The sequence below is a fragment of the Eutrema salsugineum genome, unplaced genomic scaffold (assembly GCF_000478725.1).
Source record: "Eutrema salsugineum unplaced genomic scaffold, Eutsalg1_0 scaffold_5, whole genome shotgun sequence".
Taxonomy (NCBI): domain Eukaryota; kingdom Viridiplantae; phylum Streptophyta; class Magnoliopsida; order Brassicales; family Brassicaceae; genus Eutrema; species Eutrema salsugineum.
Window position 1 is genome coordinate 5819905 of NW_006256612.1, and position 23255 is coordinate 5843159.

Sequence of the window (23255 nt, forward strand, 5' to 3'; positions counted from 1 at the left end):
TCTTCAAACATTAAAAATGCAATGAAATCAAACAAATAAATATATTTAACAATAAAAAATAAGAAAACAAATTAATCTAAACTACTACAAAATTTTTAAACAATCAATATCAACCCGTGTAAGGTGCGGACGTGTTCACTAGTCGATTGGTAATTTTAAATGGATTCCATAGAATTTGCAATTTATAATTGATAAACACTGAGACAACTGGAGAAAGAAAAAAAAACAAAATATTTTATTTTTGTACAGAATTCCGATGGCTTGCTTTAGCCTTCGGTAGAACATCAACAAAGGTTAAAAACACAACCTGACGGAAATGGTGAAGAAGAAGTAAAAACTTCTTAATTCTGTCGTAACGTATATCTCGCTCTCACATTGGAACAACCAAGTACATACTAGTGAGAACTTAATAAAATTTTTGATTGGATTTATGTTTACCAGTGAAGTACATACTAGTGAGAGAACACATGGAATGGAGCGTTTACCAAGGAAAGATAGCATCAAAAGACCCATAAGAAAGTCCACTTAAAGCCCAATAACGTGTTACAAACATCCACGAATTGTAGGCTTAAAACCCTCACACAAATGTGTTACACAGTCGAACTTGTTTTCGTTTTCGAGGTCTTGTAATCTCTCTCCCCAGTAACAGAATCAAGCGAAACCTAGATTGTCTTTCCCCTGCATCTCACGATGGAATTCTCTGCCGCCGACTTTGAAAGGCTTCTTATGTTCGAGCATGCTCGTAAAGCTTGTGAGACTCAGTACGAGAAAGATCCTCTCGATTCCGAGGTTTGTACCAGTCTCCTCTTGATTATATGATTTTCACAATGATGTTGAATAAAAATGGATTACTTGATTGTCTTCATTGGTTTTTGTTTGCGTGTGTGTGTGATGTTTACTCTGTATTGTTAGTAATCACTTATGTGTGTACTTTGGGTCTTGAATTCATTGAAATGTCGCGTATGAATTTGAAAACAGCTTGAATCATTTGCTCATGATAATGAATACGACCCTACTTCATTTACCTATCAACACTTGAGTCGATTGGCTGGGCTATTACTTCAAAGGAAATATTAGAATTGGGGTGATGAGATTGAGATAATGATTTTCTCTGATTCCTTAAGATTGTTTCTTAAATCAAGAAAAAGATTTTATGGATATTTTATTTTATGCAGAATTTGGTGAAGTGGGGTGGAGCATTACTTGAACTTTCGCAGTTCCAGAATGTTCCTGATGCGAAGCAGATGTTAAATGGTATGCTTTCTTCTTAAAGCTTTAAATCATCTTTTGCTTCACATCCGCTTTTTAATTTGCTCAAAATGTTCATTGATCATGTAGATGCTATTTCCAAGTTGGAAGCGGCATTGACATTGAATCCAAGGAAGCATCAGGCTCTTTGGTGTATTGGGAACGCCTACACTTCTCACGCATTTCTGATTCCAGATGCCGATGGAGCCAAAGGTCACTTTGATAAAGCCACTGACTATTTCCAAAGAGCGGAAAATGAGGTACATCTTCAGTCTTTATGGTTTTGTAATGACAACAATATTGCTATGAGTGTAGCGTGATAAACTGCTTACTTTTTATTTGCTTTTTACATTCTTAGGATCCAGGTAATGAGCTATATCGCAAGTCCTTGGAGGTTGCAGCGAAGGTACTATTTTCAACTTCAATCTTTATGTCATAACATTAATCATATTGTTTTTACAATAGATAAACCGAGTTGAGAATCATTTGTATCTGTTTTATGTTGATGACATGTTTTTAAACCTAAAACCTTAATATGTCTATATGGGAATAGGCCCCGGAACTGCATGTGGAGATAAATAGGCATGGAATGGGACAGCAGGTACTAGGTGGTGGAGGAGGAGGTCCTTCAGCTTCATCAAATGCTAGCGTAAGTTATCACAGTGTTATTGCTGGTAATCTAGTAAGCAAGAAAGTGAAAGAATCTCATATGTGAGGAATTTGCAGGGCGGTAAGAAGAAGAAGAAGAACTATGACTTCACATATGATGTATGCGGTTGGGTAATTCTCGCTGTTGGGATTGTTGCTTGGATTAACATGGCTAAATCCCTTGGCCCTCCACCTCCTGCTAGATAAAAAGCTCCTACTTACATTTTCCTCGCCCCCACAACAACAGAACCTTGTTCTAAGTTTGAAGAGAGTAACGTTTCTGGCTACTGTTTTTGTTTACCGAGCAGATCGTGTACACATCCATCAAATTTGTTTTTCTTACTTAATTATTTAGGATGTTTGTTTCTTTCGTATGCGTTCCTCGTAGGGGTAAGAGAAAGGTATTTTGCCATTAGTATGAGCTTTGAGCTATGCAGTTATGTTCTGGTTTTGTGGCACGAACACAAGGTGTACACACAGTTTCCATATGAGTTTCTTATTTACAGAAGATAATACTGTAACAATAAGCTCTGAAAAAAGGGTAATTCTGTGTTCTTACGATCCTCTAGTCTTAAAGGATTGATCAAATCTTCCAACAAATAATAGTATGTGATTAACAACTAAAATGACTCCAATTATATGATTGTTGAATACGTGAAGCTTACAATTCAACAAAACTCCAAAACAATTGGAGATGGTTTTACTTTTACACAAGACGCGTAAACCTAAGGGGCATAAATTAACCAAACGCAGCAGCGTTAAGCTTGTACGACTCATCATCTCCTAAGAGCTAGCTTGAGAAAAATGGCTTGCAAAACGATACTGCGTTCCGTTTTCCTATCGGAATCACGTCGGACTTCAAGTAGGTGCTTCTTTCTCCCTCCTTCTCCGGCGTCTTTTCCGGTCCATGGATTGTTCCCGGCGCCAAAGAGTCTAAGTTTCAGTGGTTTTGCCTCTGTTCCCGACCCGGTCCCTCGGCTCAATTGCACCAATAACGATCAATCCGAGCAAGGCCCGCCTCAAGAAGCTGTTCTCAAGGCGATTTCAGGTGTTTGCTCTATGAAATTTCTCCCTAGTACCTCGTTTTGAGTGATTTTGTTTGCTTGGCCGAGATTGATTTGGCTATCGGATGCGATATGGTTTGGATCTGTGACGAAATGGAAAACGGATTTGTAGGTTCTATTGATATGCACGCGAATATTTGCTCGATACTACGGGACTAAAACAAACTGTAGTATATTCGATTAACTAATCCTGCACTTAGTGGGTGATTCTTTAGGGAATTTAGAACAATCAAAGCTTGAATGGTGAAGAGTCACGAGTACTAGTTTATTAATAATACTTTGATTCATTTTGCTGATTGGGATGCAGAAGTGTCAAAGACTGATGGGAGGGTAGGGAAGACTACTAATATGATTATCGGAGGCACTGTGGCTGATGAGTCTGCTAAAGACTGGCTCGAACTTGACCAGAAGGTATCCCTTGCAGAAAATCTTTATTCTTGTTTGGTCAGAGTTGGTCTTTATTTTTTTGCCTTCAAATACTATGTGCTGGTGTTTGTGAAGGCCCTGTAGATTTGGAATGCAGTCACTAATGGATATTGTCTGACTCGAGGCTGGCGTTTTACTTTGCCAGGTCAATACATACCCAACGGATAGAGGCTTTACTGCGATCGGGACTGGTGGCGATGACTTTGTTCATGCTATGGTTGTTGCTGTTGAATCTGTTATTGATCGACAAATCCCAGAGGTAACTTTTTTTCCTCTTGAATACATCATTCGGTATGATGCTTTAGGCACATGAAACGAGATTTGTTATATTAACTCTTCTGATTATCAGTCTGCAGATTGGAAACATGCTAGCTCAAATAGAATCAGTACTTACATAGTATATTGCTTTTGTTCTCTTGCTTTGGTCTATGCTTAGTATTGTGCAGTAGCTTAGCTGCTAACTGTTTATTCCTATATTATGTTATGTTTGGATGTGAGCTATTACTCCATTAAAAGAATCATATTAGAATATATATTTATGTAATGTCTTTCAAGCAATATTCTAATCCTGAGAAGACAAGAATCCTACTAATCCGTGTATCTATGTTTTTTGCCCCCATCAAAGGATTGTGTAAAGCAGACACTATCAAGCAAAGGCAAATATGTGTCGGTGAATATTGGCCCTATCCGAGTTGTCTCTAGCGAGCAGGTTTTTCCCATTTCCCTGTTTCTCTCTCTCTCTCTCTCTTTGACACACACACACACACACACACACACACACACATATGGAAAGCAATATGTGGGTAAATAGGCATAAGAAGCATATAGAGAATCAAACCCAATTTACGAAGTATGAGAGAAAGTTTGGAGTTGAAGATAGGTGTGATAAAAACTTGTGTTGATTGGTTTGACAGGTTCAAGCTGTGTATAATGCAATGAGGAGAGACGAAAGAATGAAATACTTCTTGTAGGTTTAAAGAGTGTAGAATCACGGGTCTTACCTCTTCTTACTTCTCCATTGCGACTATGTAAATTATGCAGTGTAAGGCCATCATTTATTTTATTCTTGGCTTCTTGCTGATCTATACCAACTATGTATGCCGGTGTTTTATTACATTTTCTTGGGGAATTCATCAAATTATAATATATATTTGGTGGGAAAATTCCATTTTATCTCTCCGAAATAGAGTTGGAGTTGGTTCTAAGATTAATGACCAGAAAATTGTGGCTTCTTTTACAAGAGAGGGCCCAGAGTCGAGAAAAAGATAAGCCAAATGACTGATAAACTCGAGGACTATATAGTTTAATACCGTCTGGATACAGAAACAATTGAAATATCAATATAGATATTCTGAGTTGATGATGAATCAGAAGCTCTTTTTAATGAATGGTTACATAACCTGAAATTCTAAGGCAGAGAAGCAAGCATAATTAGGTTGTAACTCTTACGGTTGCGTTGGTCTGTTTACATATCCACAGACTTTATTACCCACCACCAATTGGGTTTCATCTAGTCGAGTTAGTCAGAGGTTTACCGGTTTGCTGAGTTGGTCGGCCCGGTTTTTGAATTTCAAGGATTGAAAAAAGGTAAATCCTAAACAGTGTGTATTTCTTTTATAAAGATGAAAAGCTGTTTGAGGTTGCTGTAGACGTAAATGTGTGTCTCTAAAATGAACTTGTGGCAAGAGAACTGTTTTAGTCTAATTATGGTATTGATTAAAAATACGAAGATGGAGATTATTGGGTAAGGAGATAAAGTGGAAGGTGAGGAAATGGTTTATCGTGAATCTTTTAATCTTGAAATTAGGTTAAGTGGCACTGTTGGCCAACTAAAAGCATCCTCAAGCATACTCAATAATGACACTCTCCCTCTGTCTAATCTTTCATTGGGTTAGGAATTACAAAAATTATTCAATGTAATAATGATTCTAACTTGCTTACAAAGCCACAAACACGCACGAGATTGCAATATAAACCCCTAACAAAAATCCCTCACTTTTTCCATCATTTCATACAACTCACACACGCTAATATCACATTTTACATATTTTTATACATAGAAACATTTTCACTCACATTTCGAGTGTAGCAAGAAGCATCAAGAACAAGAAATGAAAGATCGGATGGAGCGATGTGTGGTATTGCCCTTCTCGTTGGGGTGTTTAACGCAATCTAGCGTCGCCGTGGCTTCTACACATCAACACAAGAAACCAAACCAACTCATCAAGAGTACCTTCTGCTACACTCTCGTCCCTTTTTTTTTCATATTTCCTTGCTTCTTTTTTTTTTCTTATTCTTTTGCCCTTTTCGGGTTTATCCATTAAGGAAGAGAAGAAGGTGATGAATATGGCTTGTTTCAAAAAGAAGATACAAAGATAGAGAACAACGGTGCTAATATTTCAGATGGTATCTACAAAATTATTCGAAGCTTCAAGAGTTTTGCTCACTTTTTCATACGTATGTCCTTTTTTCTACTCTCTTTTTTCATATATACCATTTCATATTGGGAACACAACATTTCGTAAAAGGGTTTCTGAAACAGATAATCTAAAAGTGTAAAATGTTTATGAAGCCTTATAAATTAGAGATTCCGTACCAAATTAAATCGTATTCTTGCTGTTTGCGCAGAAATAATGCATTAGACAATCATATGGGTTAAGCACTTGAGCCTATGAAGGTGTTTCAACACTAAAAAATGAAATTTTGACTGACCTATGATTTTGTATGGGTTTCAACCTCGTTTACCATATATAATCCATAGTTTAAATCCATACAAATAAGTAAAGTCGAAGGAAGAGATCTTGTTATCTTTTATACAATTAACACAACAAGTAAACTCTAGTGTGAACTGTTAAGTATGTATAATCTTGGGGTTCTTTTGGAATAAATGAGCAGGTTATGAAGAGGAGAGAGAAGAGAGAGAGGCGGAGATGGAGATAGGGTTTCCGACGGACGTGAAGCACTTGAGCCACATCGGAGTAGATGGAACCATGACCACTTTTGACGTCTGTTCCTCCACCGCCACCTCCTCCTCCTCCTCATCATTTCCATTCGCCGGTTTCCATCTCACCGCCGTCTGATTTTCTTCTACCAAAATCAACTTAATTACATTTCTTTTAATTGTTATGCAAATAGTTTCTTAGTCGTAACAGCTTTTTCGGTTGCAAGTAAATAAATACCTCAAAGCCTTTTCAAATAATGACTCTCAAAAATATGACCCTACTATTCTTTGCCGGTTTTATCTTTCACCATCACCACTCATCCACTTTATAAAAAAACATGTCACGTGTGCTAAAATTTACAATTGGCAAAACATTGTTTCAAAAAAAAAAACAAAGAAAGCTTCAAATTACTGATAATGCTATTTGTAGAGAAAAACAAACGTACAAGTACTTAGTTACATGGATGGATCTTAATTGAGTATAAAGCTCGTTGCCATTTATAAGAGGAAATCATTTTTTCGTTCTTGTCGATTTTCTATATTATATATGTTGATCTAGCTATGTTAAGAAAGCTTTTCTCAAACTGAATTTAAAAAAAAAATCTAAAAAAAAAACTCTATTAGAAAACAAAATTTATGCTGCAAACAACGATTTCAATTATCTTAAGTACATGTACGGGGAAAATACCATATTCGTCAAACACCATCATTCCTCAATGGCACAGCTCGTTAAGTCTATAAGATACATGATTACACTTCTCCGATATCAAGAATCTCCACAGCTTTAAGATCTCAAAAATGAATATAGAATTTTCTAATATTAATTCTGTTTCAGTTTTGCCAAAAAAAAAATTGTACCTAGTTTTTTCATTGAGAAACAAAATTTAAATTCCTACAAAACAAAATATTACCATATCCAAGACAAAAATAGAAAGCTGCAAAACAGCAAATGATAATGTTCAAAAAAAAAAAAACAGCAAATGATCAGTTAAATCATAGGTGAATGGGGATGCGTTGATCGTTCTGTAGCAATCCTAAGTCGATATTTCATGCATGCTTTTATTATAGCACAAAATCAATATAGTATATGTAGGTACTGATAATCTTGAAGAATGCAATGAGAGTTAGATTAGCTACAAGTACTTTTATTTTGTTGTTTTTATAATTCGGTTTTTCACAATCACATTATTGTATATGGATTGTGATAGAGTAAACTTTCGGCTCGAAAATAAACTCATCACTTCTAATGTAAATGAACTTGTGTTAGTAAAACTTCAAATGCGATAGTAACTTTTTATTTTTTGGAATTTTGATTTGCGATCGTTTGCACGACATACACATATGCAGACACATTTCTTGTCTCTCTGATAAATTATATGATTTTTTTTTCTTTTTACATAGAAATAAAAGAGGAAAGCAAAACCCAAATGAAAAAAAAAAAAATCAAAAAGCAAAGCAGAACAGTAACAAAAAGGTAAAGAAGATTAGTGAAGAAGAAAGAAAAGGGGACTAAAAAAATGGACTGTGAGGATGAAGTTATCCGGACTCCTGAGCAGCTCCTTCGGTTTCCCTGAGGCGATTATGGCTTCTCCTCCACCTTCTCTATTGCTCTTAGTCTAACGATTCTTCTCCGATCGGTTGCGATTTTCTTCGGCTCTGTTTTCTACTTGAGAGGTTTCTTCTCTTACTTTTCTCCTGAGATTTGGGCTTCTTCTCCTTATTTGTTCTTACAATTTAGCTTTATGCTTCTGTTCCGATAAAGTGATCGATTCTTAGTTGAATTTAACCAACTTTTTTCATGTTGAATTGAAATGGTATAGAGAATTTGTTAGAATGGCGAATCGTTTTCTCACGTTTGTTTTATTATTTGCTGTTTGTGTGCTTCTCCGTTTGTTCTTCCCTAAGAAAGCAACACGGCTGGTTTTTTCACTACGCAAATTTTGATTGTAGCATCGATAACTCTTTTTCATCGCTTTGGTTAGTTAAACGAATTTATTGGGTTTTGGGGACCATTTGCTTTCATGGAAAACCCTAGCTTGGGGGGACCTTGATTGGGATCGAAACCTAACTTAATGTCACGTTTTATTAGTTTGATCTTTATTGCTGCAGATACATATCCCTTCATGGCTCAGCTTGGTTGCCGTTTTCTTTGACATAGTTATTTCAATGTGTAAATTGTGTAGACCCTATGGCATAGCTTTTTAGCCTTGGGTTTTTTTTTGTTAGGAACTTTCTGGATGTACAAAGGATGGATGGGTAGGGAATGGCTATAAGGATTCCGTTTATATTGTGTTTCTTGCTCATATTCTGGGCAATCTGATTTGAGGAGCTGTGGGGTCATTTGAATAAATGCCACTTAGTTTTTGTGTGATGGAGATTTGAAGAGAGAGCTAAGAAAATAAGAAACCTTTTTTTCTTGACCTTCTTGCTGGTCTGGGTGAAACATAGAAAGGTTTCTATCGCTCAAGTTAATGATAAAAGTGTGAGTAAAAACGTTGATGAGCTGTGTGTGGTGCTTGATATTCTCAAGGTTTTTCTTTTTTTGTTCTTTCTTATGGTTTTTGATAGTTGACGGGCGTTGTCTATAAGGTAGCGATTGTCTAGTCTTCTCTTTCGCATTTCGCTTTCACTTACTATCCCTATTTGTGCAAACTTGTGGTTGTTGCATGATTTGTTGATCTGGCTTTGTTATTAGGTCTATGAAATCAACCCACATCTTGAATGGACTGCAACATGATATCTCCGATGTGGGAGTGGGAGAATTTGATCATGTCCAATCTGTCAAAGACTGAAAATGACAAAAAGCCGCCATCTATTGAGTGGGAAACTGAGAAAGGTGAAGGAATTGAATCTATATTTCCCTGTTTCCCTGGCCTCGAGAGAGTCAGTAGTGTCTCTGCCACCAGTTTCTGGCAAACTGCTGTTTCCAAAAGCTCACAGTCGGCCTCTACCAACTCGTCATCTCCCGAAGTCAAACAAACCCAGCTTGCATCAGAATGTTCCCCTGGAGATTCTTGTAGCAACATAGATTTTGTCCAGGTGAAGGCATCCACAGCTACCGATGTATATGGTGCTTCCGCTGAATCAGACCTTTGTTTGAAGCTAGGAAAACAGACATACTCTGAAGAATTTTGGGGCAGAAACAGTAATGACATTTCAGCCGTTTCTACGAAGCTGTTGACTCCATCTGTTGTTGCTCGGAAGAAATCCAAATCGTGTGGTCAGAGCGTGCAAGTCCCCCGTTGCCAAATCGATGGCTGTGAACTGGATCTCTCATCTGCCAAGGATTATCATCGCAAGCATAGAGTCTGCGAGAAGCATTCAAAGTGCCCAAAAGTTATTGTGGGTGGCCTGGAACGTCGATTCTGCCAACAGTGTAGCAGGTAAAACCATGATTATGGTTCTGACTAATGGTTATGTTCATGGCCTCATTTTATTCGTAAGCTGCATTCTTGTTAGCTGTAAAATGCTAATTCAGTTTAGTTGTCCAGAATAGTTTTTACATGCCCTAATATTATAGGGTAGACAGCTGATTTGTTTTCAAAAATTTCAGGTTGCATGCCGTCTCTGAGTTTGATGAGAAGAAACGTAGCTGCCGTAAACGTCTTTCTCATCACAATGCGAGGCGTCGCAAGCCACAAGGAGGATTCCCAATGAATTCAGAGAGGGTGTACGGTAAGAAACTACAACCCAACTTGACAAGTTTATCTCAGGATCTTTCCATCTGTCTATGTTCTCTCTCCCAATTTCCCAAATACACACAGACACATACACAACTTGAATTCAGGGAACTCTAATGTCAAGTGTTTACTACTGCAGATCGAAGACAGCAGACAAATATGTTGTGGAATGGCTTGTCCCTTAACACGAGATCTGAAGAAAAGTATGCATGGAGTACCACTTGTGATACGAATCCTGGACAGATGGAAAGCGGCTTTACTTTGAGCTTCCAGAGAGGCCATGGCTCTGAGGAGCATTTGCATGCTAGTAACAGCCGCTCTTTCTCGGCGTATCAAACCTCTGGCGGGTTCTCAGCAGGGAAGTCTAACTCTCAACTTCCTGGCAAAGGTTTGATATATTCACTTCTTTACTGGTCATCTTGTCATTGTAGATCACAGGTGTTGAAGGTGATCTATCTGTTTTGGCAGGTGTAGGGGAATACTCAGGAGGCCTCCATGAATCGCAAGAATTCTACAGTGCTCTCTCTCTTCTGTCAACGTCTTCGGACTCACATGGGACTAAACACAATCCCATGGTCGAACCTCAGCCAATACATGGCACTTTCCCTACCCATTTCATATAAATGAGTAAGGAATGCGAAGTTACTCCATTATAAAGTCAAGGTTGTATCCGATGGAGTTCCTTTTCGAATAAAATAAATTGCGGTTGTGTTCGTTGCTCAAGCTAAACTAGTCACATGGTTAGCTCTGGTTTCCTCTACTTTAGTAAGCCAAACCTTTTTAAGTCAACTTTGTTCTTGGATCATGTTGTATGTCTACTTCTTCTTGGATCCTGTTGTATGTCAACTTCGTTACTCTATCAGACATGTCTACTGTTTCATAAACAGACATCCATTGTTTTCAATACATGATACATCTTGTGACACAGAGTTTTGAGGTTTCGAAGGGGAAGTGGAAAGAGGTAATATCCACTAGAAAAAATAATTTAAATTTATCTTGAGTCTCCAAAAACATCACTTGTAATATCTTCCCTTACCTACAACGACCTATTGTTTTAGAACTTACTTGGAATGAAGAATTTAGACGATGTGATTTAGATTTTACCTACCCCTCGAGTGAACTTGGCATTATCATCTGATGTCTCCAACTTGCAATTCGAGAACAAGAAGCGTCTCCACGAAATTTGTTGTATAGGTGAGAAGCAAATTCCAGCGGTCTAAAATAAAGACAGATACTTTGCAGTCTATCAGAGGTATTCATATTATTATATATATTCAATGTTTCGTGTTTTTTGTTGACAATGACTTGGTTACTACTAGTAAGGAAACAAGGATAAAGATAAAGTTGGCATACAAATGGAGCCAGGAGGAAGCTGTTTTTGATAAATTGGATTAGTATCCACTATCCACTAACACCGAAGCTAGCCGGTTTTACAAATGACACTACTTACTCATCTATTTTGGTACACCATCATATGAAAAGAGTAGAGAAACTGGCTGCGCATGTGAATCAGAAGAAGTTGACAGAAGAGAGAGAGCACGGTGGAAATCTTGAGATTCATGGAGGACTCCTGAGCATTCTCCCACACCTGCCAAAACAATTTCAAAGGACTAGAAGATAAGAACAACAGAGATCTACTAGATCCATAAACTAAAGGACCAATGAAGAAGTGCAAAATACCAACCTTCGCCATGAAGTTGAAACTTGGACTTCCCTGCTGAGAACCCGCCTGAGGTTTGATGCGCAGAGAAAGAGTGGCTGCTACTCGCAAACAACTGCTCCTCAGAGCCATTACCTCTCTGGAAGCTCAGAGTAAAGCCGCTTTCCGTCTGTGCAGGCTTTGTATCATAAGTGGTACCCCATGCATACTTTTCTTCAGATCTCGAGTTAAGGGACAACCCATTCCACGCCATATTTGTCTGTCTTCGATCTGCAGGAGTCACCATTTCACATTAGATTTCCCTGAAATGAAGTTGTGTGTGTGTGTATGATAGAGACAGATGGAAAGATCCTGTGGAAACATTGTTTTTTTCCAAGTCGTGGTGTAGGTTCTTACCGTACATCCTCTCTGGATTCAATGGAAATACTCCTTGTGGCTTGCGACGTCTCGCATTATGATGAGAAAGACGTTTGCGGCAGCTTCGTTTCTTCTCATCAAATTCAGAGACCGCATGGAACCTGTAAATAATAAAGCAATCAAGCTCGATTTGCACTTTACAGTGAAGAGAATGCAACTTAAGGATTAAATGAGGCCAGAACATAACCATATTCTTGGTTTTACCTGCTACATTGTTGGCAGAATCGACGTTCCAGGCCACTCACAGTAACTTTTGGAGACTTTGAATGCTTTTCGCAGACTCTATGCTTGCGATGATAATCCTTGGCAGAAGAGAGATCAAGTTCACAGCCATCAATTTGGCAACGTGAGATTTGAATGCTCTGACCACACGGCTTAGATTTCTTTCGAGCAACAACAGATGGAGTCAGCAACTTCATAGAAACAGCTGAAATGTCATTATTCTTTCTACCCCAAAGTTCTTCAGAGTATGTCCGCTTCCCTAGTTCTAAACAAAGATCTGATTCAGCAGAGGCAGCAGATACCTCGGGAGCTGTGGATGCCTTCACTTGGACAAAATCTATGTTGCTGCAAGAAACTCCAGGGGAACTTTCTGATGCAGCCTTGCATACTTTGACTTCCGGGGATGATGAGTTGATAGAAGTCGACTGTGAGCTTTTGGATACATCAGTCTGCCAGAAACTGGTGGCAGAGCCACTACAGACTTTCTCAAAGCTCGAGAAATAAGGAACTATAGATTCAATGCCTTCACCTTTCTCAGTCTCCCACTCGGTAGATAGCTGCTTTCTATCACTTTCAGTCTTTGACGGATTGGACATGATCAAATTCTCCCAGTCCCATGGCAAAGGAGATCTCATGTTGCAGTCCATTGAAGATGGAGATAGGTTTCATAGACCTACCACCGAATCCAGAGTGACAAATCACACAAGTTTGCAGAAGAAAGATATATCAAATATAGAATCTGTATTTCAGTAAGCCAAAATTAAAAAAAAAACACACTATAAATAACTCTGGCTAGCCAAACAGCTACCTTAGAGACGACGCCCTACAACTATCAATACCAAAAGAAAGCAGAAAAACCTTGTGAGTATCAAGAACCACACACAGCTCATCAGAATTTATTTTTTTAACTTACTATTTTGGAACTCAGCAAGAGAAAAGCTTTCTATATTTCACCAAGACCAGCAAAAAGGGGACAAGAAAGGGTATTACTTTTCTTAGCTCCCTCTTCTACTCTCCATCACACAAAAACCAAAGTGGCATTTAATTCAACTGGGCCCAGAATATGAGCAACTTGCCAAGAAACACGATGTAAACGGCATCCTATAGCCATCTTAATTGAAAACTTTTCCACCCCCAATTCCTCCTTTGTACTTTTCAGAAGCTTCCTAACTAATTTCATCAAACACAAAAGGGCTACAAGCTTAGCTTAGGGGTTTATCAAATTTACACAACAATGTCAAAGAAAACGGCACCAAGATCAACCACGAGGGGATCTATCTGCAGCAATAATGACTGGACTAATCAAATGTGACATCAAAGTTAGGTTTCAATCCCAATCAAGGTCCCCTTCAGCTAAGGGCTTTCAATGAAAGCAAATGGTCCCCGAAATCAATAAATTCATCTAACTAACGATAGGGATTAGAGAAACAGAAACAAAAAAAAAAAAATCAAATGTTACAATCAAATTCGTCTAGTAGAAAACCACACACGTCTTCTTCTCTTTTCGTAGGGAGATGGAAACGAAGAAACAAAACAAACGATTCGCCATTCTAAGAAATTGCTACACATACGCTATTCACACTAAACAATTTCATTGATTCATCGATCTCTCTCAGAACAGAAGTATAAAGCTAAATTCTAAGAAATCCCAAATCTAAGAAGAAACAAAGTTATCCCAGAATACAAGAAGGAGTAAGAGAAGACACCTCTAAGTAGCAAAACAGAGAAGAGACGGCTGAAGAAATCTCTAGAGGTCGCCGATCCGAGAAGAAGCGTTTGACTAGGAGCGACTGTGAGGGAGACGAGTCCACACCAAAATCGCCTTAGGGAAATGGAATAATCTGCTCAAGAGTCTTCTATTTCTTCTTCCTTGTTTAAAAAAAAATATTTTCCTTACTGTTTTGGTTTGCTTATTTTTTTTTTTTGTGTTTCTTTCATTTTTTCGCTTGCTTTTATTTTTGTCGGAATTTTGTTTGATGTCTTTTTATTTTATTTTCTGCTATATATTTTGCTGGTACACAACACAACACGTAATTGGTGCTCGTTTGCGTAAAATGTTTTTTTTTTTATTTTTTTTTTTGTTGGTGATGATGATAGGAACTATTTCAAGTGTATAATGTTTTTTTTTTTTTTGGTTCTTAACAAAGATTCAATCGTATACTGATTAATTTTCGGCGTCAAATATGTATTACAATAGACAATCGTATACTGATTATTTTTCTAGGCTAGAACTTGCCTTTAACTTTGTGGAAGTAATAATAATGGATTGATTAGGAAATGTTAGCTTTAACTTTAGATTAGATTTGTGATATTTTGAAAATTTTTGAACATTTAAAACTTCTTTATTTTTATTTGTCACCCGGATATATATCAGATGGAATTAACTGCTTTTTTGTGTAACTTAATTAACTGCTACAAGCATCACTTGGACAAATCTCTCTAATACAAGTCATAGGATGCACATGAAGGTGAAAATCACAACACAATCAGTCAATCACCTCCTACCCGTAAGAGAAGACCAAAGAGCACATTTAAACAGAGGAGAACCTTGTATAAGAGAGATTTGTGTAACTAATGCTTGTAAGTCTTCATCATTAAATCATAAAATCCCAAAGAAAATCTAGAAGTTCGAGATTTCTTTACCTATCCACCTACATGCTACATCATCCACAAAAGAAAAAGAACTTCAACAAAAAAATATTCCAGTGTACGAGTAAAGCTCTCTTAGATTGTTTTAGCTGCTAGTTAAAAAATATTGACACATACAACTTCGTGCTTTGACTTTTAAACACGTCCCCGATATATTCAGTATTTGACATGACACGTCTGATTTCTGTCCAACGAGTATCGACTCTCCAGCTTTCTCACAGCTTTTATAATCTCAAATAACAATCCATTTATTAAAGTCCACGTGTACACAATACGTCTCTTTACCCAATCAGAAATTGGCTGTGACGATGTGAGTTGTGAGAATAGCAACATTGATCCCTTTTTTAGGTGGTGAAACACAGAGGTTAAACGGATTTTGACAAAAGTTAGCCAAAAAAAAAATATAAAAAAAAAGAAGAAAAAAAAAGTGAAACTATTTTTCGGCTCGCGATCGTCGTCAATTCGATTCACCTGTTAACGCAATTCAAGCGTATCTTCTCCGGCGTAATCATGGTATATCCCGCGATCTCTATGCTTTAATAGTTTTCTCGAGATTCATGTTTTTCTTTTTGGCAAGAGAAATTATGTTTTGTACCTCCGATCTGATTCGATATGTGTTGTACCGTATTATTTGAGGATTCGGTTCTCTCATGAGCTATATACATTATCAGGGATTTCCTCTGTGTTTGAATATTGAATTATGGGTTGAAATATGAACAATTGGGAAGTTTTCGCATCATGCCAAAATTGAGATCTCAATTCTAATAATCAATTACAAATACCTAATTCGTTTACGAAATTTGAGTCCAAGTAGCTGATTTCCTTGTCTGCATTATGGTATATTGTTGCTTGATTTAGTAGATGCATGGCCAAATCTTTACCTGTCATTGCCTGCTCACTTTCTCGTGTGATTTGATGCCTTAATACATGGATCGTTGTCCCAATCGGTATCTAAAATTTGGTTGATTGTCAAATGAAGAGATTGTGATTTTTGAATTTTTGAATTTTTGATGTTTGATCAAGAAAACAGCTACTATATTATTGTCGTCAGACAAAATGGGGCGAAGATTGATGGCTCTGTGTTGGTTTGATATCATTTGCAGACAACTTCAAAGAGACTGGCAGACAGGAAGATAGAGAAGTTTGACAAGAACATTACTAAGAGAGGTTTTGTGCCAGAGACCACCACCAAGAAGGGCAAGGATTACCCTGTCGGTCCCATCCTTCTCGGCTTCTTTATCTTCGTCGTCATTGGATCTTGTGAGCTCCTCTTCTCATTCCATTTCTCTTCATTCCTTGTTTTTTTTCTTTTGTTTTGTTAAAGTTAATAATCTATGTTGAAGACACCACCAAATATAGCTTCTTTTAGTTAGTTAGTTAGGCTTCGTGCTCCTTGATTGATTTATGTCCGGAAACATCCTAAAGTGTTGAAATTGGTTCCCCAGATTGGAGTGGCTTTTGTCTAGTACTTTCACTTTTATATAACACCATGATCTTGAATCTGAATCATTGGATTGTACTACGTGTCTTTGTGTGTATAAATTTTATTAATCTTCTATATTCTTTGTTACAGCGCTCTTCCAGATCATCAGGACCGCAACTAGCGGGGGCATGGCGTAAACCGAATCCAATTCAAGCTAGAAGATGCAGTTTTCAAAATGAATATCTCTTCTTCTTACTTGTCTCTTTTTCTCTCCTTCATACTGTAGAACGCGTCGACTTTCTGTTTACTACATGATGTTAATGTTGTGAAGAATATTTTGTTGAAGTTATTACATCAGACGTTATATATTTTGTTGAAGTTTAATGCCCTCGGTGTTATGCTTTTGTTCACTTGGTGCGCCACACGTAGTTGATACTCCTAAATACGCAATGGGCTAAAAGAAATTACTCAAATTTTATGAGAGATTCTTCACAGTTCCAAGAAGTTCCGAGTAAGTAAGTTATCACACAACCTGAGTTTCGTTATTACAACACGAACGTTTCGTATATATTACAGTCCCGAAAATCAAAACAAAAATCAAACAACAGAAACAAACCAACCGCGTGTGGGATTCCAAAAGGAAAACTGAACCAAGAGAAGAGAAGAGAAGAGAGGATCAAGCCCTAGCTGTAGGGGAAGGATGAAACGCAGTTCCACAAGCGATCCAAAGTCTTTTCCTCCCACGAGGAACGGTACAGCCAGGGACCTTGGTCCATTCCCTAGTAACAGCATTGTAAGTTATCAGACGGTTCATCTGTCTGGACCTCAAGGACAACAATATCAGACAACCTTTGTTGCCCAGACAATTCATCCTAATGTGCTTTCCGTAAAACTCCAAGCACCATATGTTTGGCATTCTGTCAACCTCCTTCCACAGCAGTGTCATCTTCTGCAGCTCCCATATGCAAACGCACGTGGCAGCGTTTTTCGTCACAAGACCCACCAGCATCAACCTCCCACCGCACTCTGCTAGCGTGTGATCGCTCAGGTGTGGTGGTCCCGGTATGATGTACTGCTTCCATTTCCCTGAGACCATGTCGTAAGACAATATCCCTTCAGGGTCTGTCAACATCAAGTACAGTGTGCTGTGGATAGCCACGGGCTGTGACTTAAAGTTTAGCAGTACAGGGAGCTTTATGTTGGACGGGATGGTCCCTCTTTTGGTCCACACATTTCTCAGAGAATCATAGACTTCGTACTCTCCTTCACATCCAACCCACAGGACTTTATACCCATCACTGGTGGAGTTTCCATTCATAGTCATTCCCACAGCGACACGAGACCAGACCTTAAACGACCTAGCTGGCAACTCTCTGAAAGACTTGGTCAGCGGGTTGCTCACGTAGAAGTTCCGGTGACCAATGTCTAGGAAGCACACTAGACCTCCCGCAGAAGCCATTGGCAAAACTATACTCTTCTTTGGTAGTGCAGGGATAATCGGATGGTGCCATTTCTTCAGAGAAGGGTCGTACACTTGTCCCGAGTTGACATTCTCGTGAGTTATGGTGTAGAACCATGGGATGGTCTGAGGAAGCTCATTGCAGCAACGGGAGAAGCTATCTGAATCGATAAGAGCGTTCCAATTTCGGCAAACTGAGCGGAACTGGAAAAAAGTAGCAATCGGTAGTCTGGAAACAACAGCTTCAAAGAGATCTCTTGGAAACTCCTGCCAGATTTCTTGATCCATGTTTCCACTAGTGTCATCTCCTCCCGTTGTACATGATTTTCCTTGATTCTTTTCTTTTCGAGATCGCTTGACAGGTTTCTTGACAGTCTCTAACATCTTGAAGATCCCAGGCCTCTTTCCAGCAGCCATTACAATATCACAACAATCATCAGAAGAAGTTTCCTCAATAAAGGGCAGACACCATCTGCCAAAAACGGGAAAAGAAAAAAGAAAACATCACGACATCTGTCAGGGAAAAGACATAACATTACCCTCTTTTCTAAAAATGAAATCATTACAGTGGTAACAAAGACTTGTCCTAAAATCCAACCACAAATACGTACACCAGCTAAAAGAATAACCCTTTTCCGGTCCAAGCATTGGTTAAACACAAAAGGGAATGCCTCAAGTCAGGATTCACAGTAATCATCACCAAAATTTTCCAAGAAAAGAGGGAATTAGGCAGATAATTTGCTATTGACCCAATGATGTAATAGTCAGTATAAGATTTTGGGGGGAGGAGTGGAAAATGAATGATATGACTTGCAGCTTTCAGTGAAGACAAGTAAATAGTTTTTACAAGAACAATGGCAAAAAGATGCTTTTCTATGACCATATCGGAATCAATTCCTGGATCAATTTCCTCCTTCAGCTAATTCTAAAGCGAAACACAAAGAGATCGCATGATTCTAAGGAACAAGCGAGATTGTACCCCCATAAGCATTAAACGAGAATCAAAAAAGCCCTAAACGAAACACAATACGAGCTTCCAAAATTGCCACAATTTGCAAATAATAAGATCGAAAGCACCACACATAGATCTAGTCAGATAGAGAGAGAGAGAGAGAGAGAGAGAGAGAGAGAGAGAGAGAGAGAGAGAGAGAGAGATGTTAACCGGTTCTGATAGTGAGGGTTGTGGAGAACTAAAAACGACGGGGAAGACGAGGAGGGAGGTGAAGGAGGAGGAGGAGGAGGAGAACCGTTGTGCAAGAGCTCTTGAAGCTGGCCGATGAGCTGTCTGAGCATGGCAAGCTCTTCTTCCATGCCCCGACAAAGAGACAAAAGAGAGAATGTACTGAGAGAGAGAGAGTAATCAATGGCAGTCAGGAGTAGCAGCAGCCATTTGCAGCGATTTGAGAGGGCAAACGAAAAACAGAAAAGAAGAAGAAAAAGAAGAAGAAGAAGAAGGTAATTTGGGGGGTGATTAAGCTTTAAGCTCCCACCATCTCAGCCTCTCTGTCTCCTTCTCTTAAAACCATCTTCCTTCGTTCGTTCTTCTGCTGCCTTGAATTGTCTTTTTCTCTCTCTTTTGCTTCATCTTTTTCCATGTCAGTTGGCCCCATATGATTATTTCTTCGCAATTATTCCAGCTTCTCCTCTTTTTTCCTCTTTTGCCCCTCCTTTTTTTTCTTCTCTCTTCTTGACTTTATTCTTCTGTTACGTTATATTTTTCTATTACAAAATTAATTTCCCACTTACTCGTTCTGTTGTAATTGTATATATGGAACCGAATGTTTCTACCACAATAAACATTACATTTCTGTTGTAAAAACTCTTGTGACCAATATGTACTTTAAGGATCTAGCTATACTTGAATCAAGATTCATTGGTATATATATATGATGTTAGACTACTATATGATAAAAAAAAACATTCGATCGACAACACTTTGATTAGGTGTCTAAAAATTCGTTAAGAATCACAGGAGAAGTATAAAGTAAGAATCATGTATGTGTTGGACAACATGTATATTGCAACAAAAAGTGGAGTTAGAAGATAGACATGCATGTTGGCATGTTGCATATGACTATCTTTCTTGATGAACTCAAATGTCTCTTGTACACGTCAAATATATGGCTCGAGTTCTTTCTTGCAACCAAGTTACTCTAGGAAAAAATAGACAACAGATCAAAAACTAAGATTCAAAACAAAACCATCCACTCCCACCAAGAATTCCTAAGTAGAAATGAATATTGTCATGCATATAACCGTAATTTACAATGTTTTAGTGTTAGTTCGCGACGCGAAAGAATGTTTTAATCGGAGAAGGAAAATGTTTAGTGAAAGAAAAAAAAAAGTACATGCAACTAGAGATGATTGCGAACTAAAAATTGGGAAAAAAAGAAAATGAATATGATGATTATGTGCTATCGTTAGAAGAAGACTGCAAATAACTCGAGTTCAAAAGTCATTGAATGTGCAAGTTGAAAAGGAAGAAAAAATGTGCAGTCGAATGTAATTAATTACATGTGTGCATAATTTGCCTGGTTATCTTTTTCTTTTGGTGCAATAATTAAGTTTTCAAAATCATTCCACAGGGAATGTAAAGTAGTCGTAAAGCGTGGGGGTTCATTTTTGTCATCCCATCAATATGCTTTGGTCAATCATTTCACATCCATTTAACATTGCAATTACCAATATATTAAAGAAAAAATGATGAGATAACTCATGATATTTTCTTAGTGTTTCCTTTTCTCCAACTATTTTTACATCTATTATTAATATACGGTCCAATTGATATAAAGCGGTAAAAATAAAACGTTTAGTAACGAATAAAGCTAATAATAAAGCTAAGAGATGGCAACATAATTAGATACGATAGTAGTTGTTCAAAAAAAAAAAAAAATTAGATACGATAGTAAATAACAGTATGATGGTTGAATTTAGGATGGCGGTTCAGTGATATAAATTCAATTGGCATGAGTAGAGATAAAGTATTTAATACGAAAACTACCTGTTAGGAAAAAATTACTGTATAGAAAAAGTTAGGAAAGCTAATTTAAAAATAACTTTTACCATTCCTTGCACCCTTAACTGTAAAAAGTTCACGGAGATTCTTCGTAAATGAACAGTAAATAATGAAGAAGACTCAACCGTCCATCCAAAACAGCTCTCACGACTATTTCCTCAATTGTTTTATCCTCTCTTTAATTTGTTTCGCGTGGTATGTTAAAATTATACTTTCTTTACAAAACACAAAGCAAGAGTCCTACAACTATTATTGCCCATCATTATTCATTTGTTTCATTTACCTTTGAATATTGAACAAGAGAATTCATTTTTAAAGAATTCAAATTCATTTTAAAAGAATTGCTTGCTTCTCTTGACAATTGCTCACGACAACCACCAACCGTGTGGTGTCTCCCTACCAATCCATCCCTCGAATGCAATTTAAATTCTCGGCGAATATACCCCTTTAGCCTGTCGGATCATTGATCTTCTAGTTCACCGAACTGTTTGGGCGAGATACATACCGGTCCGATCCAAGAGGAAAATAGTTTCACTAAATCCGCGGGAAATAGATATAAACTGTAAATTTGTATTTGGTATCCATTATATGGCGAACCAAGTTGAGACAAGGGAACAAGAATACAGAAGCATAACAACAATGGCAACTAACTTCAGGACAATATCAAAGATTGGATATATTTGTTTTGAAATACACTCAAAAATTGTTCATAACATGTAGTATAACCACATAAATTAACGCATTCTACAGTAATGTATAAAGGAAAAGGAGACAAGTCAGAAAAGGAGATATTCATTCTGAAAACTGCTTCTTCTGCGATTCGGTTTATGCCATGCCTCCGCTAGTTGCGGTCCTGATGATCTGGAAGAGCGCTGTAACAAAGAATATAGAAGATTAATCAATATATACACACAAAGACACATTTGTACAATCCAATGATTCAGATTCAAGATCATGGTGTTATATAAAAGTGGAAGTACTAGGCAAAAGCACAACTCCAATCTGGGGAACCAATCTCAACACTTTAGGATGTTTCCGGACATAAATCAATTAAGGAGTACGAAGCCTCACTAACTAACTAACTAACTAACTAAAAGAAGCTATATTTGGTGTTGTCTTCAACATAGATTATTAACTTTTACAAAAAAAAAGAAAATGAAGGAATGAAGAGAAATGGAAAGAGAAGAGGAACTCACAAGATCCAATGACGACGAAGACAAAGAAGCCGAGAAGGATGGGACCGACAGGGTAATCTTTGCCTTTCTTGGTGGTGGTCTCTGGAACAAAACCTCTTTTTGTAATGTTCTTGTCAAACTTCTCTATCTTCCTGTCTGCTAGTCTCTTTGAAGTTGTCTGCCAATGATATCAAACCAACACAGAGTCAATAATCAACGGCCCATTATGTCTGACGACAATATTATATTAGCTGTTTTCTTGATCAAACATCAAAAACTCAAAATCACAATCTCTTCATTTCACAATCAACCAAATATTGGATACCGATTGGCAGAACGATCCATGCATTAATGCATCAAAATGAAGAGAAATTGGGCAATGGTAGGTAAGATTTGGCAATGCATCTAAATCAAGCAACAATATACCATAATGCAGACAAGGAAATCAGCTACTTGGACTCAAATTTCGTAACCGAATTAGGTATTTGTAATTGATTATTAGAATTGAGATCTCAATTTTGGCATGATGCGAAAACTTCCCAATTGTTCATATTTCAACCCATAATTCAATATTCAAACACAGAGGAAATCCCTGATAATGTATATAGCTCATGAGAGAACCGAATCCTCAAATAATACGGTACAACACGTATCGAATCAGATCGGAGGTACAAAGCATAATTTTTTAGCCAATAAGAAAAACATGAATCTCGAGAAAACAAACAAAGCATAGAGATCGCGTGATATACCATGATTACGGCGGAGAAGAAACCAGGTGAATCGAAATGACGATCGCGAGCCAAATAAATACCTCTCCTTGTTTATATTTTTCTAAATTTTGTCTTGCTCGTTTCAAAATCCGTTTTTTCCTGTCTTTAAAAGGGACCGGTAATGCAACTCACCGCGTACGTCGTTTTGTCACAGCCATTCTGTGATTGGATACCGAGACGTGTGAGGTCTACGTGGCGGTCAATGATTTGTTATTCTGATATTGGGCTTTGAAATGCTTGAGAAAGCCTCATTCATGGTCAATGTAGACAAAATCGGACGTAGGTCAATCTGAATGTTCTAGCGGTCGTGTTTAAAAAGTCAAAGTCCGTATAACAACTACAGTTATTTTCGTTAATTTTTCTTTTCTTTTGGTTTAAATATAAAATTCGTTTATTTTTCTTTTTTTGGGGTATATTTAACATGATGAATAAAGAAGTGTGTTTGCTTAACACGAGT

At 37.7% G+C, this 23255-nt stretch overlaps 8 protein-coding genes across 13 annotated transcripts; 5 read left to right on the top strand and 3 right to left on the bottom strand.

The window, feature by feature from the left end:
• Window positions 1-576: 576 nt before the first annotated feature.
• Window positions 577-2420, top strand: LOC18992320 (mitochondrial import receptor subunit TOM20-2). Its single transcript, XM_006415704.2, has 6 exons — window positions 577-789; window positions 1176-1254; window positions 1339-1508; window positions 1607-1654; window positions 1802-1897; window positions 1975-2420. The coding sequence occupies exons 1-6, from the start codon at window positions 691-693 to the stop codon at window positions 2101-2103; spliced, it is 621 nt and encodes a 206-aa protein (XP_006415767.1). The 5' UTR covers window positions 577-690; the 3' UTR covers window positions 2104-2420.
• A 189-nt stretch (window positions 2421-2609) lies between these two features.
• On the top strand, window positions 2610-4515 carry LOC18992321. Of its 2 annotated transcripts, none has more exons than XM_006415705.2 (5): window positions 2610-2944; window positions 3268-3371; window positions 3532-3645; window positions 4012-4095; window positions 4301-4515. In XM_006415705.2, the coding sequence occupies exons 1-5, from the start codon at window positions 2701-2703 to the stop codon at window positions 4355-4357; spliced, it is 603 nt and encodes a 200-aa protein (XP_006415768.1). In that variant the 5' UTR covers window positions 2610-2700; the 3' UTR covers window positions 4358-4515. The 2 variants fall into 2 exon arrangements, with proteins under 2 accessions (XP_006415768.1, XP_024008422.1); XM_024152654.1 differs by having other exon boundaries at window positions 2644-2944; window positions 3271-3371.
• Window positions 4516-5387: 872 nt separating this feature from the next.
• LOC18992322 (CRIB domain-containing protein RIC2) lies at window positions 5388-6576 on the top strand. The gene is made up of 3 exons (XM_024153214.1): window positions 5388-5615; window positions 5712-5843; window positions 6282-6576. The coding sequence occupies exons 1-3, from the start codon at window positions 5498-5500 to the stop codon at window positions 6464-6466; spliced, it is 435 nt and encodes a 144-aa protein (XP_024008982.1). The 5' UTR covers window positions 5388-5497; the 3' UTR covers window positions 6467-6576.
• A 1158-nt stretch (window positions 6577-7734) lies between these two features.
• On the top strand, window positions 7735-10926 carry LOC18992323 (squamosa promoter-binding-like protein 10). 3 transcript variants are annotated; one of them, XM_006415707.2, is made up of 5 exons: window positions 7735-8001; window positions 9023-9710; window positions 9881-10002; window positions 10147-10395; window positions 10476-10926. In XM_006415707.2, exons 2-5 carry the CDS (start codon window positions 9049-9051, stop codon window positions 10628-10630), a joined length of 1188 nt encoding a protein of 395 aa, XP_006415770.1. In that variant the 5' UTR covers window positions 7735-8001; window positions 9023-9048; the 3' UTR covers window positions 10631-10926. The 3 variants fall into 3 exon arrangements, with proteins under 3 accessions (XP_006415770.1, XP_006415771.1, XP_024009069.1); XM_006415708.2 differs by lacking the exon at window positions 7735-8001 and adding an exon at window positions 8023-8916; XM_024153301.1 differs by lacking the exon at window positions 7735-8001 and adding an exon at window positions 8023-8809.
• Window positions 10927-11251: 325 nt separating this feature from the next.
• LOC18992324 (squamosa promoter-binding-like protein 11) lies at window positions 11252-14889 on the bottom strand. Of its 3 annotated transcripts, none has more exons than XM_006415710.2 (5): window positions 14013-14889; window positions 12289-12979; window positions 12064-12185; window positions 11692-11937; window positions 11252-11595 (listed from the first exon to the last, which is right to left on the bottom strand). In XM_006415710.2, the coding sequence occupies exons 2-5, from the start codon at window positions 12951-12953 to the stop codon at window positions 11462-11464; spliced, it is 1167 nt and encodes a 388-aa protein (XP_006415773.1). In that variant the 5' UTR covers window positions 12954-12979; window positions 14013-14889; the 3' UTR covers window positions 11252-11461. The 3 variants fall into 3 exon arrangements, with proteins under 3 accessions (XP_006415773.1, XP_024008491.1, XP_024008490.1); XM_024152723.1 differs by having other exon boundaries at window positions 13220-14889; XM_024152722.1 differs by having other exon boundaries at window positions 13115-14889.
• A 418-nt stretch (window positions 14890-15307) lies between these two features.
• LOC18992325 (stress-associated endoplasmic reticulum protein 2) lies at window positions 15308-16783 on the top strand. Its single transcript, XM_006415711.2, has 3 exons — window positions 15308-15468; window positions 16059-16215; window positions 16529-16783. Exons 1-3 carry the CDS (start codon window positions 15466-15468, stop codon window positions 16573-16575), a joined length of 207 nt encoding a protein of 68 aa, XP_006415774.1. The 5' UTR covers window positions 15308-15465; the 3' UTR covers window positions 16576-16783.
• A 56-nt stretch (window positions 16784-16839) lies between these two features.
• Window positions 16840-19399, bottom strand: LOC18992326 (F-box only protein 6). Its single transcript, XM_006415712.2, has 2 exons — window positions 19000-19399; window positions 16840-18309 (listed from the first exon to the last, which is right to left on the bottom strand). The coding sequence occupies exons 1-2, from the start codon at window positions 19146-19148 to the stop codon at window positions 17055-17057; spliced, it is 1404 nt and encodes a 467-aa protein (XP_006415775.1). The 5' UTR covers window positions 19149-19399; the 3' UTR covers window positions 16840-17054.
• Window positions 19400-21477: 2078 nt separating this feature from the next.
• LOC18992327 (stress-associated endoplasmic reticulum protein 2) lies at window positions 21478-22917 on the bottom strand. The gene is made up of 3 exons (XM_006415713.2): window positions 22778-22917; window positions 22050-22206; window positions 21478-21725 (listed from the first exon to the last, which is right to left on the bottom strand). The coding sequence occupies exons 1-3, from the start codon at window positions 22778-22780 to the stop codon at window positions 21679-21681; spliced, it is 207 nt and encodes a 68-aa protein (XP_006415776.1). The 5' UTR covers window positions 22781-22917; the 3' UTR covers window positions 21478-21678.
• Window positions 22918-23255: the final 338 nt, after the last annotated feature.

Excerpts from the sequence above, each read along its gene's own strand:
- LOC18992320 (XM_006415704.2), top strand. The coding sequence starts at position 691 with ATGGAATTCTCTGCCGCCGACTTTGAAAGGCTTCTTATGTTCGAGCAT. Across the intron at positions 1,255-1,338 it reads TGCGAAGCAGATGTTAAATG|ATGCTATTTCCAAGTTGGAA; the intron begins GTATGCTTTCTT and ends TTGATCATGTAG. Across the intron at positions 1,655-1,801 it reads CCTTGGAGGTTGCAGCGAAG|GCCCCGGAACTGCATGTGGA; the intron begins GTACTATTTTCA and ends ATATGGGAATAG.
- LOC18992321 (XM_006415705.2), top strand. The coding sequence starts at position 2,701 with ATGGCTTGCAAAACGATACTGCGTTCCGTTTTCCTATCGGAATCACGT. Across the intron at positions 3,646-4,011 it reads TTGATCGACAAATCCCAGAG|GATTGTGTAAAGCAGACACT; the intron begins GTAACTTTTTTT and ends CCCCCATCAAAG. Across the intron at positions 4,096-4,300 it reads GAGTTGTCTCTAGCGAGCAG|GTTCAAGCTGTGTATAATGC; the intron begins GTTTTTCCCATT and ends TTGGTTTGACAG.
- LOC18992322 (XM_024153214.1), top strand. The coding sequence starts at position 5,498 with ATGAAAGATCGGATGGAGCGATGTGTGGTATTGCCCTTCTCGTTGGGG. Across the intron at positions 5,616-5,711 it reads ACCAAACCAACTCATCAAGA|GAAGAGAAGAAGGTGATGAA; the intron begins GTACCTTCTGCT and ends TTATCCATTAAG. Across the intron at positions 5,844-6,281 it reads TTTTGCTCACTTTTTCATAC|GTTATGAAGAGGAGAGAGAA; the intron begins GTATGTCCTTTT and ends ATAAATGAGCAG.
- LOC18992323 (XM_006415707.2), top strand. The coding sequence starts at position 9,049 with ATGGACTGCAACATGATATCTCCGATGTGGGAGTGGGAGAATTTGATC. Across the intron at positions 9,711-9,880 it reads TTCTGCCAACAGTGTAGCAG|GTTGCATGCCGTCTCTGAGT; the intron begins GTAAAACCATGA and ends CAAAAATTTCAG. Across the intron at positions 10,003-10,146 it reads GAATTCAGAGAGGGTGTACG|ATCGAAGACAGCAGACAAAT; the intron begins GTAAGAAACTAC and ends TTACTACTGCAG.
- LOC18992324 (XM_006415710.2), bottom strand. The coding sequence starts at position 12,953 with ATGGACTGCAACATGAGATCTCCTTTGCCATGGGACTGGGAGAATTTG. Across the intron at positions 12,186-12,288 it reads TTCTGCCAACAATGTAGCAG|GTTCCATGCGGTCTCTGAAT; the intron begins GTAAAACCAAGA and ends TATTATTTACAG. Across the intron at positions 11,596-11,691 it reads GTTTCAACTTCATGGCGAAG|GTGTGGGAGAATGCTCAGGA; the intron begins GTTGGTATTTTG and ends TTGTTTTGGCAG.
- LOC18992325 (XM_006415711.2), top strand. Across the intron at positions 16,216-16,528 it reads CTTCGTCGTCATTGGATCTT|CGCTCTTCCAGATCATCAGG; the intron begins GTGAGCTCCTCT and ends TCTTTGTTACAG.
- LOC18992326 (XM_006415712.2), bottom strand. The coding sequence starts at position 19,148 with ATGGAAGAAGAGCTTGCCATGCTCAGACAGCTCATCGGCCAGCTTCAA. Across the intron at positions 18,310-18,999 it reads AACCCTCACTATCAGAACCG|ATGGTGTCTGCCCTTTATTG; the intron begins GTTAACATCTCT and ends CGTTTTTGGCAG.
- LOC18992327 (XM_006415713.2), bottom strand. Across the intron at positions 21,726-22,049 it reads CTTCGTCGTCATTGGATCTT|CGCTCTTCCAGATCATCAGG; the intron begins GTGAGTTCCTCT and ends TCTTTGTTACAG.